Consider the following 13148-nt stretch of genomic DNA (forward strand, 5'->3'; position numbering starts at 1 on the left):
ATCTCATCAACTGCTGCATTTCTTTTTTTGCTTCTAAATCTAATCAAAAGAGTTAGATTATCATTTTTATTCAGTTAATTGGTGTAATTTTTTATTTATAATTCTTTGCTACATAATTTTCAACAACATACCTTCACCGAGGAGTCAAGCAGTATATTTCTCCCTCCTACGTATATCTCGCGAAGAGACCATGAGGATAAAATCAGAGAGACTAGAGCTCACACAGAGGCATACCGACAATCCTTCTTTCCACGAACAATACGAGACTGGAATAGAAGGGAGAACTGATAGAGGTACTCAAGGTACCCTCCTCCACACACCGTCAGGTGGTTTGCGGAGTACGGATGTAGATGTAGATGTAGAACATATTGACGTTTTGTGATCTATAATCTGCAACTGAGTGCCTACAAGGACTGCTCATTGGTTGTGGTAATACCACAGCTTGTGTAACCAGTTTGAAGATAGTTTCAGGTAACAAATGATATTAAGAAATAACAGTTTGCTTTTAGCACTGAACTGAACTTTTTCTATCTTGAATTTGCTTGTAGAGGTTAGCTTTAATAGCCATGAACAAAGTGATCATGATTTTAGTTCTGATTCTTTCTCAGATATGTTACATGTTAAAGGTTGTGGTTAGCTTAGAACAAGATTTTAAATTCATCTACCGCAGTTCAGTCATTGGTCACTTAGTCAGCCGTTGACAGAGCATTTCTCATTTCCAGCATACGTTATGACAGCTATTTCCAACATCGCTCCGTGTTACACATTAACAGCAGTTGTGAAGTGACTTGCACTGTTTGTGTGTTACCTATAACCAAGCACTAGCCAGCAGCCGATGGGGCAATACCATAGCAGCAAGTGACAGACGTCAACTATCAAGTAATTTTGAATGGACTGTAGTTCTGTTGAATGATTATGGTGTCAATCTCCACTTGAGAAACAATATAATCAAGCTGTAGCCATTAGTACATGATCAATTCTCTTCATCAATGCTTGCAAATGTACTGAAATATGCCTCTTCCAAATCACGATGTTTAGAGGATCAGCCATGACCATTTGAAGTCCTGCAGAATTGCGGCAAGAAATTTTATTCATTTTATGCTTATGGAGTTAAAAAACATTATGTTTTAAGCATTTCCTTACAGATTATCATTATTGTAATTACTTTCTATCATAATAATGACTTGTGTATTATTTTCAATTAACAAAATACATGTATGTACAACAGTAAACCAAGGGAAAAATGTGAATGTAAAACAAAAAATAACAATTTGAAGTATAAAACAAATATAAATAAAATAAATAAACTTCTCTTTTAATATGTGGTTCACAAAATGGAAAAATGTATGTCTCCATGCCACGAAAATTGAAACATAATTTAGAAAAAAAAGTAATTTAGCTAATGCATTTTGTAACCGGAATTGATGCACAAATTAAAACAATAACAATGAAAAGAAACTAGAAATTGCATTCATGTGATAAGAGACGCAGACGACATTCGTTATGCAGTACAAATTTTTCAGTGCTGTTGAATCATATTACCCAGTATTCAATTATTCTTCAAATTTACTTCCCTGAAAATTATTTGTTGTTTGCCTGGATAAAAGTAAATGTGTCCTTTCATAACACAATTAGATAACACTGTTCTCTGCAGTTATTTGGACAAGTATCAATGCTCATCAGTGATCAACTGAACCCTCAAAATGTGCTTTGTGGTCTGTCACAGCAGTTATGTCCATAAAGTCAATACTTTCATACTTAACAGATAGATGTCTTGCCCAATTTAAAAATATTTACATACATACAAACATGACATCACACTTTCCTTTCAATAAGTAGAATGCCATTTTGTTCCAACCTCATATGCAAGATGTGTTGTGCGTGCTGGTGGAGGTTCATTGAAATAGAGCTGTATGTAATTGAGTTTTGTTATTGTTGTGGTCTTCAATTGGAGGACTAGTTCGATGCAGCTCTCCACACAAGGCTATCCTGTGCAGTCCTCTTCATCTCTGCATAACTGCTGCAACCCACTTGAATCTGCCTTCGGAAATCAAGCTTCAGTTTCCCTTTACAATTATTACACTCTCCACCCCCTCCCCCCTTCCTCCCCACCACACACGCACGCACTCACTCACTCACTTTTTTCCATTACCAAATTTACTATTTCCCGATATGTTCAAATGTGTGTGAATTCCTAAGGGACCTAACTGCTGAGGTCATTGGTCCCTACTGTTTCCTGCTATGTCACCAATCAAGGTGGCACACTGGACTCTCATTCGAGAGGACAACAGTTCAAACTCGCATCTGGCCATCCTGAGTTAGGTTTTCTGGGATTTCCCTAAATTGCTTTAGGCAAATGCCAGGATGGTTCCTTTGAAAGGGCACAGCCAACTTCCTTCCCCATCCTTCCCTAATCCGATGGGACTGGTAACCCCGCTGTTTGGTCCCCTCCCCTAAATCAACTAACCAACCTGATATGTCAAAGTGCCCTATCCGGTGATTCCTTTTTTTAGTCAAGTTTTGTCATAAATTTCTTTTCTTTACAGTTCAATGCAGCACATCTTGATTAGTTATCCAGTCTAACCATCTAATCTTCATCATTCTTCTGTAATGCAACATTTCAAGAGCTTGTATTGACTTCTTTCTTGTCTGTGCATTTTATAATCCATATTTTATTTCTGTACAAGGCTGCACTCAAGACAAATACCTCCAGAAAAGATTTCCAAACAACTAACCTTACATTCAGTGTACACAAATTTCTCTTTTTTCAGAATTTTTTATTCTGCTCTTGCAAATCTGTTTTTTGTAGTCTCCCTTTACTTCTGCATTGTCAGTTATTTTGCTGCTGAGTTCACAAACATACGGTTGACGTTGCCCAATGTTTTTTAGAATGTTCTAGAAATATTATAAAATGTAAATGTTCTTTGCGTTAAAAATATAAAAAAGTGGTATCGAAATCAAAGTTTTGCAGTGGCTGAAGCGTGGGTGATGGAAGTTCACCTAAGTCTAAAAATACAAAACTCTTCCCCGATACTCTGTTAATATTCAGCCAAATAGCTATCAAAAGCTCACAGTATCTAAAATGTATTAAAAGACTTGTACATGATGGGCTCTGTAATGTAAAGAGAACCAGAGGAAGTTTGCTGCTTTCATTGTAAATTTTACTGCTAATATAGTATCTGCAACGCTTTGGTCCATTGAAGCTACATTTTTAGGATTTTGATCTCCCCCCACACAAGTGAACACACATCCCAAAAATTAAGACACAGTACCACAAAAAGTTTTACTTGTCGTCCTAGGGATTGATTGCATTGGAAATCAAAGCTGCAAAAATTTCAGATATTTATTTTTTTTAATTTTTTTTTAATTTTATTTTTTTTAATGGTGCAAAGACTACTACCCTTTACGTTTACTGTGAGAGATACAAGTATTGTATCACTTGTAACACTGATCTCTCTAATCTAATTATTCCTAATGGATAGGAGGAGAGTGATCAATAGCAGTTGTGCATACACTATATCTGCAAATATCTTTAATGATTTAATTCTTTTAATGTTTTTTTTTAAACTGAATTTTCACCAATGTGATTTTTTTTCTTTAGATATTAGCAAAACAACTACACTTGTTGAACTTGATGGAAAAACATCAAATAGTATCACGTTTCGAAGAAGTTTTTAGGCAGATGTGGATTAATAATGGCAATGAAGTGAGTAAGATATATGCAGGAACAGGAGCAATACAAGGTGGTTCCAAGGTATGTGGAAAGGATTAAACACATTAAGTAATATTAAATCTAAGCTTAGTACCTTATTGGCTCTCTTTGCTACAATGGACTTCAATTTGTCATGCAAGGGAGAGACACCTGTGCAATTTCAAACTGAAATATTTTTTACTCATTATACCCTCACATCAATTATAGCTAAACTAACTGAACCAGTCATAAAGTTCTTCAAGAATCATAATGTAAGTCTTCTGCAAGCCTCATTTTAAGATTATCTGAAAGTTGCTTGAAACTGGCAGTGAAATTAAACAAATATTTCATTGAGTTACTGGTTGCTGCTATTTGTTGTTACAGTTGATTTAATATACGATCAAAGTATTAAAAAAGATCCATAGTGGCTAAGTTTAACTCTCATATTTGGTTTGTTCAAATAGAAACAATAAAAAAAATAACTACACATTAATTGTGTTTATCACAGATATACACGGAGGGAATTTTCAGATTTTAATAACTTTTGGTAAAGAATTTATCCAGAGAGTAGAGAGGCAGATACTTCCTTAGGTTGTACATGAATAAAGATTTATTGTCTCATGAATTTAATTCTGCTTGATAGAGAATTGAAGATTTTAGTATTAACATACTTTACACCCTTTGTTTTATCGACAAGTATTAGAGCCTGCAGAGTTGACCATCATTTTGTATTGTTTTATGGGTGTGATATACTCTCTTTCTGTCACATTAGAGGAGTAGCTTATAACAAAATTTATCAAGGAATGTATGTTGCAATCATATCATCAAGCGATTTGAAAAGGATTTGATATGACATGTTCGGACATATTCCACATGTGAACATTAGTACTCTTCTCTGCACCATGGAGGTTTTTCTTTGAATTGGCATATTGCTGAAGAAGATTATGCCTTTTCTTGTCTGTAAAAGATGTTACAATGTTTCCAGTTCAGATTACTGTGTGTGTGAATATCTAACAATTTTGTACATTTGCTTTATAGGTTGGTCAGTTATGTGTAATGTGAATTACTTCTGAATTCTTATGGTTTTTGTGAAACTACAAGGGTCGTTTGATAAGTAATGCACACCTTTTTTCTGGAAGCTGCTTGGTTTTATTCGTTATTCCAATACACCATATTATTTCCCATTCTTCTGGCTACAAAACCGTGTTTTCAACATAGTTTCTATTTAGTACGATGACCTTGCACCACATTACTAGGAGGGCCTGTATGCCCGGACGGTATCACTCTACTGGTCAATATTGGAGTCAACATCTTTCTGCATCAGCATCCTCCCCATCATCCATTTACTGCTTCCCACACAGTGTCTCCTTCATTGGGCCAGACAGCTGGAAGTTGGAAGGTGCGAAATCTGGGCTGTAGGTTGGATGAAGAAAAATGGTCTATTGAAGTTTAGTGAGCTTCTTTTGAGTGCCCAGGTTTGTGTGAGGCCTTGTGTTGTCATGGATAAGGAGAAGTTCTTCTGCATTTTTGTGGCAACAAACATGCTGAAGTCGTTTCTTCAGTACCCTGAGTGTAGCAGAGTACAGTTCAGCGATGAGCATTGCATCATGAGAGTGGATATCAAACAGAATAACCCCTGCAGAGTCCCTGAGGACTGCCACCATGACTTTACCAGCTAAGGGTGTGGCTTTGAACTTTTACTTTTGGAGCAAAGGTGGTGTAGTGCCGATCCATGGATAACCATTTTGTCTCCAGTATGCAATGGTGAATCTATGTTTCATCATCTTTAATGATTCTAGAATGAGATTTTCACTCTGCAGTGGAGTGTGCGCTGATATGAAACTTCCTGGCAGATTAAAACTGTGTGCCAGACCGAGACTCGAACTCGGGACCTTTGCCTTTCGCGGGCAAGTGCTCTACCTACTGAGCTACCCAAGTACGACTCATGCCCCGTCATCACAGCTTTACTTCTGCCAGTATCTTGTCTCCTACCTTTGAAACTTTACAGAAGCTCTCCGGCCAACCCTGCAGAACTAGCATTCCTGAAAGAAAGGATATTGCGGAGACATGGCTTAGCCACAGCCTGGGGGATATTTCCAGAATGAGATTTTCATTCTGTAGCGGAGTGTGCACTGATATGAAAATTCCTGGCAGATTAAAACTGTGTGCCGGACCGAGACTGGAACTCGAACGTGAACTTCTGTAAAGTTTGGAAGGTAGGAGACGAGATACTGGCAGAAGTAAAGCTGTGAGGATGGGGCATGAGTCGTGCTTGGGTAGCTCAGTTGGTAGAGCACTTGCCCGCGAAAGGCAAAGGTCCCGAGTTTGAGTCTCGGTCCGGCACACAGTTTTCATCTGCCAGGAAGTTTCACCTTTAATGATGTTAGACATAAAATTGCCATCGTCAGCCTCATAACATATAAGCTATTCCGCATAGATGGTCCTTCGTTGCTCTTTATGTTCTTCTGTTAGGCGACAAGGAACCCAACCGGCACACACCTCTGAATACACCAACAAGTGGATGAGTGTGTCAGCAGTACCAACAGAGACAGCCAACTGAGCAGCAAAATGTTTGATCATGATCCATCAATCACCTCAAATGAGTGTGTTCGTCTGTTCCAATACGGCAGGAGTCACAGCTGTGTGCTGCTGGCCAGCACACAAGAGATTGGACAAGTTTGCGTGCCCTTGTTGCAATGACAGACGCCTCACCCAGTGACTCACCATGCTGTTGTTCACTTCCAGGTCTCCATAACATTCTGCAAGTGCCTATGAACATCTGCGATGCTCTGGTTTTCCACCAAAAGAAACTGAATGACAGCACTCTGCTTGGAACACATCTCTGTTAACGTGTGCCATTTTGAATGTAATGCATTGCACCGCCACATATCAGAACTTCATGAAACTATAGGAGCTGAAGTGGGAATATTCCACGATGCCCCACGACAAATTCTTAATTTTTTCGACCAATTTGACTGTGAAAGAAATGTGTTGCTTTACTTATTGAACATCCCTAGTAGTTTCATTTAGGTTTATTTAGAGTGAGTCGCCAGTGAAACACACCACAATCTCTTTCAACATCTCATTGTACATAATTCTAATGTTGAAATAGAAGTATATCCACTACAATGCTTATATTGTTAGCGAACATTGTGAAGCTGGGTTTTTTCCTTATTGACTATTGTTGGTGATTATACAAAACAGCAAAGGCCCCGTAACAGATCGCAGATTCCAATGGTATATTGTCATGTCATAATCACAATCAGGTCCAAATCCAAAAGTATGGTCATCAATGAAATACAACACTTATCAAAATGAATAATGCTTCTTTCATAGCCCCAAAAAGGTGAATATGGCCTTGGCAGATCTAGGGTTGTAAAAGAAGGGAACTAGTATCTGGCAGCTTCAAAGACATTTGAATCAAAACATTGTGACATATTCACACTTTTATTATTTGTTAGTATTAATACTCACGTCATTTAATGCAAGGCAATGCAGTGCAACTCATCATGTCAAGTAAAGTAACATGATATGTGATATCATATCATATACTGTGACACATGCCATGGTGTCATCCAACATAGCATGTGTCATTTCTTGCAGCAAGACACAACGTGTCATCCAACATAGCATGTGTCATTTCTTGCAGTAAGACACAGCATGTCATCCAACATAGCATGTGTCATTTCTTGCAGTAAGACACAACGTGTCATTAAAATTTGGGATGCATGCATCCCATACTCTTGGATATTTCGTATTATACATGCAACCCCACACTCTGATACTCCCTATTGTAGATGCATGCTACTCTCAAGAAGCACATAAAATTGAGTGTGTTTGCTCTTACATCCCTCAGTATACTTCTAAAGTGGTGAGTTTGGTGGAAAATTGGTCCTCTCACAGCAAAAATTGACCTCCCACCCCACCAGCCCCTGCCTCCCCAACCCAGAAATCAAAAAACTGTTTCAGCTTTCCCTCCAGGAACAAGTCCACCCTCAGGGATTTTATCTCCCCAGAAAAACTTTTTTAACTATTACATGTATGCCCTTTAGCCATATGATATGTATATTGTTTACTATGGCTAGCAAATCCTTCTGATTTTGTGCACAGGATCACAGACTTTAGCCAATAAATTGGGAGATGCAAGTAGGTTTAACTCATAAAAAAGCATGAATATGTCAAGATGTTTTGATTTAAATGTCTTTCAAGCTGCGAGATAAGTTGAAAAGCTAGTTCTCTTACTTTACATCCCTAACTCTGACCAGGACATAGTTGCCTTTCACTTTTTTGTGTTACGATAGGAGCATTTTTCGTTCTACTTCCCAACTTTTACGCTACCATAATTTCACATTAGACAGCCATAGCGTGACAACTGGTATAGATTTTTGTTGACTCAGGCGACAATTGATCTGGTATAGGTTTTTTTTATTGTTGCTTACATTGGGGCAACAGATAAAGCTCTCACAATATAACATGTATTTGTGTACCTTCTTACAAAATCTGAACCAGTTTGCACAAGTTTGAAACACAAAGTTGCGTGCATTAAAAAAACTCTCAAAATCTGAATAGAGTTAGAGTTCTGAAAGCAAGTTTTCAGTTTTATCTTAAGAAAGCATTTTTTATTTATTCACTTCAGTTTAAACCTTATTTGTGCATTCAATTCATGTAAGAACAAATTTCATGTGGTATATTTAGCTTGACTTTAAACAATTATATCTTGACAATGGATAAAGATTATTGGATAAAAAAATTCATTTTGAATTTATCCATTTACCTGCCTCTGTGCAATGTTTGAACCAATTCATATCAGTTTCAATAAAGTATAGAAGTGGTCCACTTCAAAAAGTCCCACAAAAATGTGTTTTTTTATGTGTTTTCAAATAAAATCTCAGAGGTGCACATACAAATGGTGTCATTAGTTGAGCATTAATTTCAGCTTAATTAAAATATTTTGCTAAAGAAATTAATCTATTCACACAATTTGCCTGGGTGCTAATTCCTGTTTGTCATTCAAACTTTGCTTAATATACTGTAAAATAGCTACAGTAAGACTGATGTCCAAATGGCTTTACAAATAGCTTCTAGTTCAGGCTAAAGCAGAAAACTTTTGACCCCATGTTCCCAGCTGAAATAGGAACCAGAGACCAAGACCCTCCAAACTGTGATTCTGCACCTGGCCTTTCCAGACACATTTGTTACAGTGCTTCCACAACAAGGGAGTGGTCCAGTCTGACACATTGAAACCTTTTTTGCACAGGAACAATACACTGAAAGAAATGCATTTTGATAATTTTAGGTGCTAAGGCATATGCAAGTTTTTTTTATATTTTTTAATCATTTTGGCCACACACAAAACAGTGGTCTAGTACAATCCTTCCTGTCTAGCTCACAAATTGACGAAGAAGAAGAGCAGCCGTGACAAGAGGACATAGTGCCATGTAGCACAAAGTCCACACACACAGATTTCAAGCTTTTAGACTGCAGCAAAAATTCTCAAATTATTAATTTTTTGAATAACTTGCAGTTCATACTGGCATCTAAACAGTTGCAGATATAATTGTTACTTAAGTGACTAGCAGAGTAAAGAGTCGAGGAAGTGTTACATTACAGATGACTTCTATCAGTCGGGACTTTAATTTGTTGAGATTAAATATTTTATTGTTTCAGAGGTGTTTTTATGTCCAGACCAAGAATTCGACAAAAGCAATGAATCATTTCGTGCAAATGAAAAGTAGTGTCGGATTTATCATCAAAAATTATTCTCTCCCACTTTTCCAGATTTTGCTATATTGATTACAGGATTTTTGCAAGGATTGTGTCATTTCTCCATGGGCCCTGTACTTCAATTGCTCTTCTACTAAGCGAACTTGCCATTGATTGACACAAAATGTCTACTGCACCTTGTGAGGTACTGTTTGATAAGTCAGTGTGGAATTTGCCCTAGCTATTGAACTTCTCATCGTTGTTCTTGAACCATTACTGAGCTGTGCCCAAGTAAAAGTATACATTCGCCAAACACTTCACGCACACATGCCATGTGTGAATGAGGGTTGTGCCATGAGTTCTCTCAGTCACTACCAACCATGACCTGAAATCATAACCAATGGCACCTCACACCTTGTGCCAGGAGTACCACCACTGTATCTCTCCAAAACATTAGAAGTCTGCAACTTCTCTCCAGGTGACCACCATACCTGGTGACAATGGCCTCTGGGGTAGTGTAAAAGTGTGATTCATTGCTGAACACAATGGGGTAGTGTAAAAGTGTGATTCATTGCTGAACACAAAGTGGTGTCATTCATCACCAGTTCATCCTTCCTGATCACAGCACCACTCCAAACTATGCATGGGACAGTAGTTCCCTAGTCCAGCCACTGCTAGTCTCCAACCAGTGGTGCAGAACGACTCAGAAGATGGGGTCTGTTCAAAAACTTTTGGAACATTTGTAATTTCGTACCAATGGTGCGATGGAGCAAAATGCAATTGGCATCCCTGCCCACTCCTGTGTTTGATGTGTAACTGCCAGCAGTTTCATTGTTGTGTGTGTGTTAATTATTGTTCAGTGTTGTATTGAATGGAACATTGTGTTGCACAGTTTGCAAATTTTGAGATGGCAGAGTTAGAGGAGCAACATGTCTGCATTAAATTTTGCATGAAACTCAAGAAAACCTTTACAGAGAGACACCAAATGATGAAGGAAGCCTACAGTGATGAGTACTTCTCAGTGTTACAAATGGTTCACGTGGTTTAAAAATGGCTGAACGGAAGGTAACTTAGATGACCCTCATCAACGTCTACCAATGACGTGCTGTCAGGAACATCAACGAAATATGCATGCTATTCGAAGACTGACTGTCCGAGAGATTGCAGAAAAATGTAACATTTCAGTTGGATCATGTTATGAAATCCTGACACAGCATCTTGGAATGCATCGTGTTGCCACCAAGTTCATCCCATGGCTGATGAGTCAGACCAGAAAGACCTTCGCCTCACAATCTGTGAAGAGCTTTTGGATCGCCCAGATGAGAATGGGATGTTTTATAAGATTATCATAAGTGGTGATGAGATGTGGGTCTATGGTCATGATGTTGAGACCAAGATTCAGTCTTCACAATGGACAGGAAAGGTAACACCTGCGAGAAAATGTGAGAAGGAAAAGGCCTGAAATGTGGCGAGACAATTCATGGCCCTTGGATCACAATAAAGCACCTGCACATTCATCCCTGTTTGTGCGTGACTATTGCACAAAAAATTAAATCACTTTGCTGCCTCATCCTCCATACTGTCCAGACCTGGCCCCTGCAGTCTTTTTTATTTTTATTTTATATATATTTCCAAAGTTGAAAACCACATTGAAAGGACAAAGATATGCTACGCTAGACGAAATAAAAGAAAATTCGCAGATGGCACTTCTCATGATCCACCAAAATGGGTACGAAGATTGATTCCGGAAGTGGAAACGGAGTTGGGAGTAGTGTATCAGTTGTGGAGGAGAGTATTTCGAAGGAGACCATGCACAATAAGTAAGAATTAAGTATAGCTACTGTCACATCCAAATGCCCCATATATCTGGATATTGCACAATTTGACCAGGGAGCCAAATGGAGACCCACAGTGAGGCCCTTTCAGACTCTATCAGGTGTTAGTAACACTGTCTCAGATGAGTACACAGCTTCTCTGTGTCATTCTCAGTGATCACTCAGCACCTGATGCTGTTCACACCCCTTATATACCCTATCAGGCCTGGTAAAAAGCACTAAATATGAGCAACACAAATGCACTCTGATGCCTGTTCTACCCTGTGCAGAGAATTGCAACTCTAATCATTAACATACCAGTTGGTGGTGTGTACATGTGCGAAGTTACATTGACATCTCACTGTGTCTTTTGGGTACTTCCCTTCTTTTGGTCACACAGTGTATTTGAGATCTGACAGTTAACAAGTGGTCTAAATGTTTCATCTGTTTTCTTACTGTCAACAATTTGTGGATTGTTAACATTCAGAGCAACATTTTTGACATTGCTGGAGGAGGTATTTCTTATTTCTCTCTTTATCAGGTTCTGCGTTGTTTTCGATTTGTCATTGAATCTGGTAATTTCAGTCATTATGCACAAAAATTTTGATTTCCTGATTACTTTATTTAAACTCTGAGACTAAGCCTTATAATGCCTTTAACTGCCTGGGATATGTGACTTTTGTGAGTGCAAAGTTGCTATCTCTTCCTGTGGCAGAATATTTTTATTCCAGTAGCATGCCATGGTTTTGTGATTGATTACTTGACTTTAATTCTGTATGTCTTTTTGGAAAGAACATGCTACATACTTAGTAGACTCAATTATAAATGGAGTGTCATTAAAAGCTTGTCAGTTGTGGGTGATTTTATTGTATGAAACAAATTTTACTTTCAACTACATTATTTATTATGTTGTTCAGTTTACACTGCAGTTGGTTTTGGGGTCATAAGGCCCTATCCTCTGAGAGCTATAAATACAAAAAGCAAATGCTGTGTACCAACTTAAAGAATTTTTAACATCATACACTTTAAACCATCAACCAAATTTTGACATAATTTATCTAGATTGAACATCATGAGTGTGTTCAGTATTGCCAAGGCAGTATGTGGGCAGTTACATTCTGTTAAGATAAACGAAAAGAGCTAGGCATGTAGCATTGCAACTGTGGAAGGAGCATAAAACAGCAAACCATTTATGTAAGTTAGCTGCATGTATCCTGTAGTAGTATTTGACTGCTACTGCATAATCTTGGAGAATGCAGATACTGTATGTCTTGCATGCTTATATTCTCTGCCATAACTCAGTGACATTAGTGGATTCTGTAAAACAGTTAAAAGTTGTCTTTTTAATTTTTTGTTTCTGTTAGTACTGCAGAAGCTGCAGTATTGATTTCTTTACTTTGAAATTCACATCATATTCATTTGTGATGATATCAATAAAGTAAATAAATTATTTCAGCTGATGGATGGAGCCAGATCAGCAGCTAGAACAATTCAAAACAATCTTTTAGACAATAGTAAACAAGAGGCAATTGATATCCTTCTGTTGGGTAGTACCTTGAATACAGAACTGGCTGATAGAGCTCGCATTCTTTTACCTGCAAACAGACTTCATGGTAAGTTAGTCGTAACATAATTTCAATACTTTTTTACTTCAGATGTTCTGATTATTATTTGATATCATATGGTACACTATGGATTACTGAAATTGGTTTATTTTATATTCAACACAAGATTAGTCACATTTAATGATATGTTTTCCTACTATAAACATCCGTTACATTTGGAGAGAAAGGGGAGAGTACCTGTACTTTTCACCGAGATGACATTTGTGTCAAAAGAATTTCTTATTTTGGTGCATATTGTGCAATTTGTAAATAAATTTGCAACTTTATATATGTAATAGATTTGTTAATTTTTCCCCTTTTAAGTAGTTGTGTCAC

General features: G+C 37.7%; 1 protein-coding gene across 1 annotated transcript in view; it reads left to right on the top strand.

Moving 5' to 3' along the window:
- Window positions 1–13148, top strand: part of LOC124722915 (synaptojanin-1) — a 138333-nt gene that overhangs the window by 57686 nt on the left and 67499 nt on the right. Inside the window, exons 9-10 of the mRNA XM_047248066.1 lie at window positions 3602–3754; window positions 12665–12821. Of these exons, the coding sequence (XP_047104022.1) occupies window positions 3602–3754; window positions 12665–12821 (310 nt within the window). The remainder of the gene's footprint in view (window positions 1–3601; window positions 3755–12664; window positions 12822–13148) is intronic.

Source organism: Schistocerca piceifrons, chromosome X (genome assembly GCF_021461385.2).
Source record: "Schistocerca piceifrons isolate TAMUIC-IGC-003096 chromosome X, iqSchPice1.1, whole genome shotgun sequence".
Lineage (NCBI taxonomy): Eukaryota > Metazoa > Arthropoda > Insecta > Orthoptera > Acrididae > Schistocerca > Schistocerca piceifrons.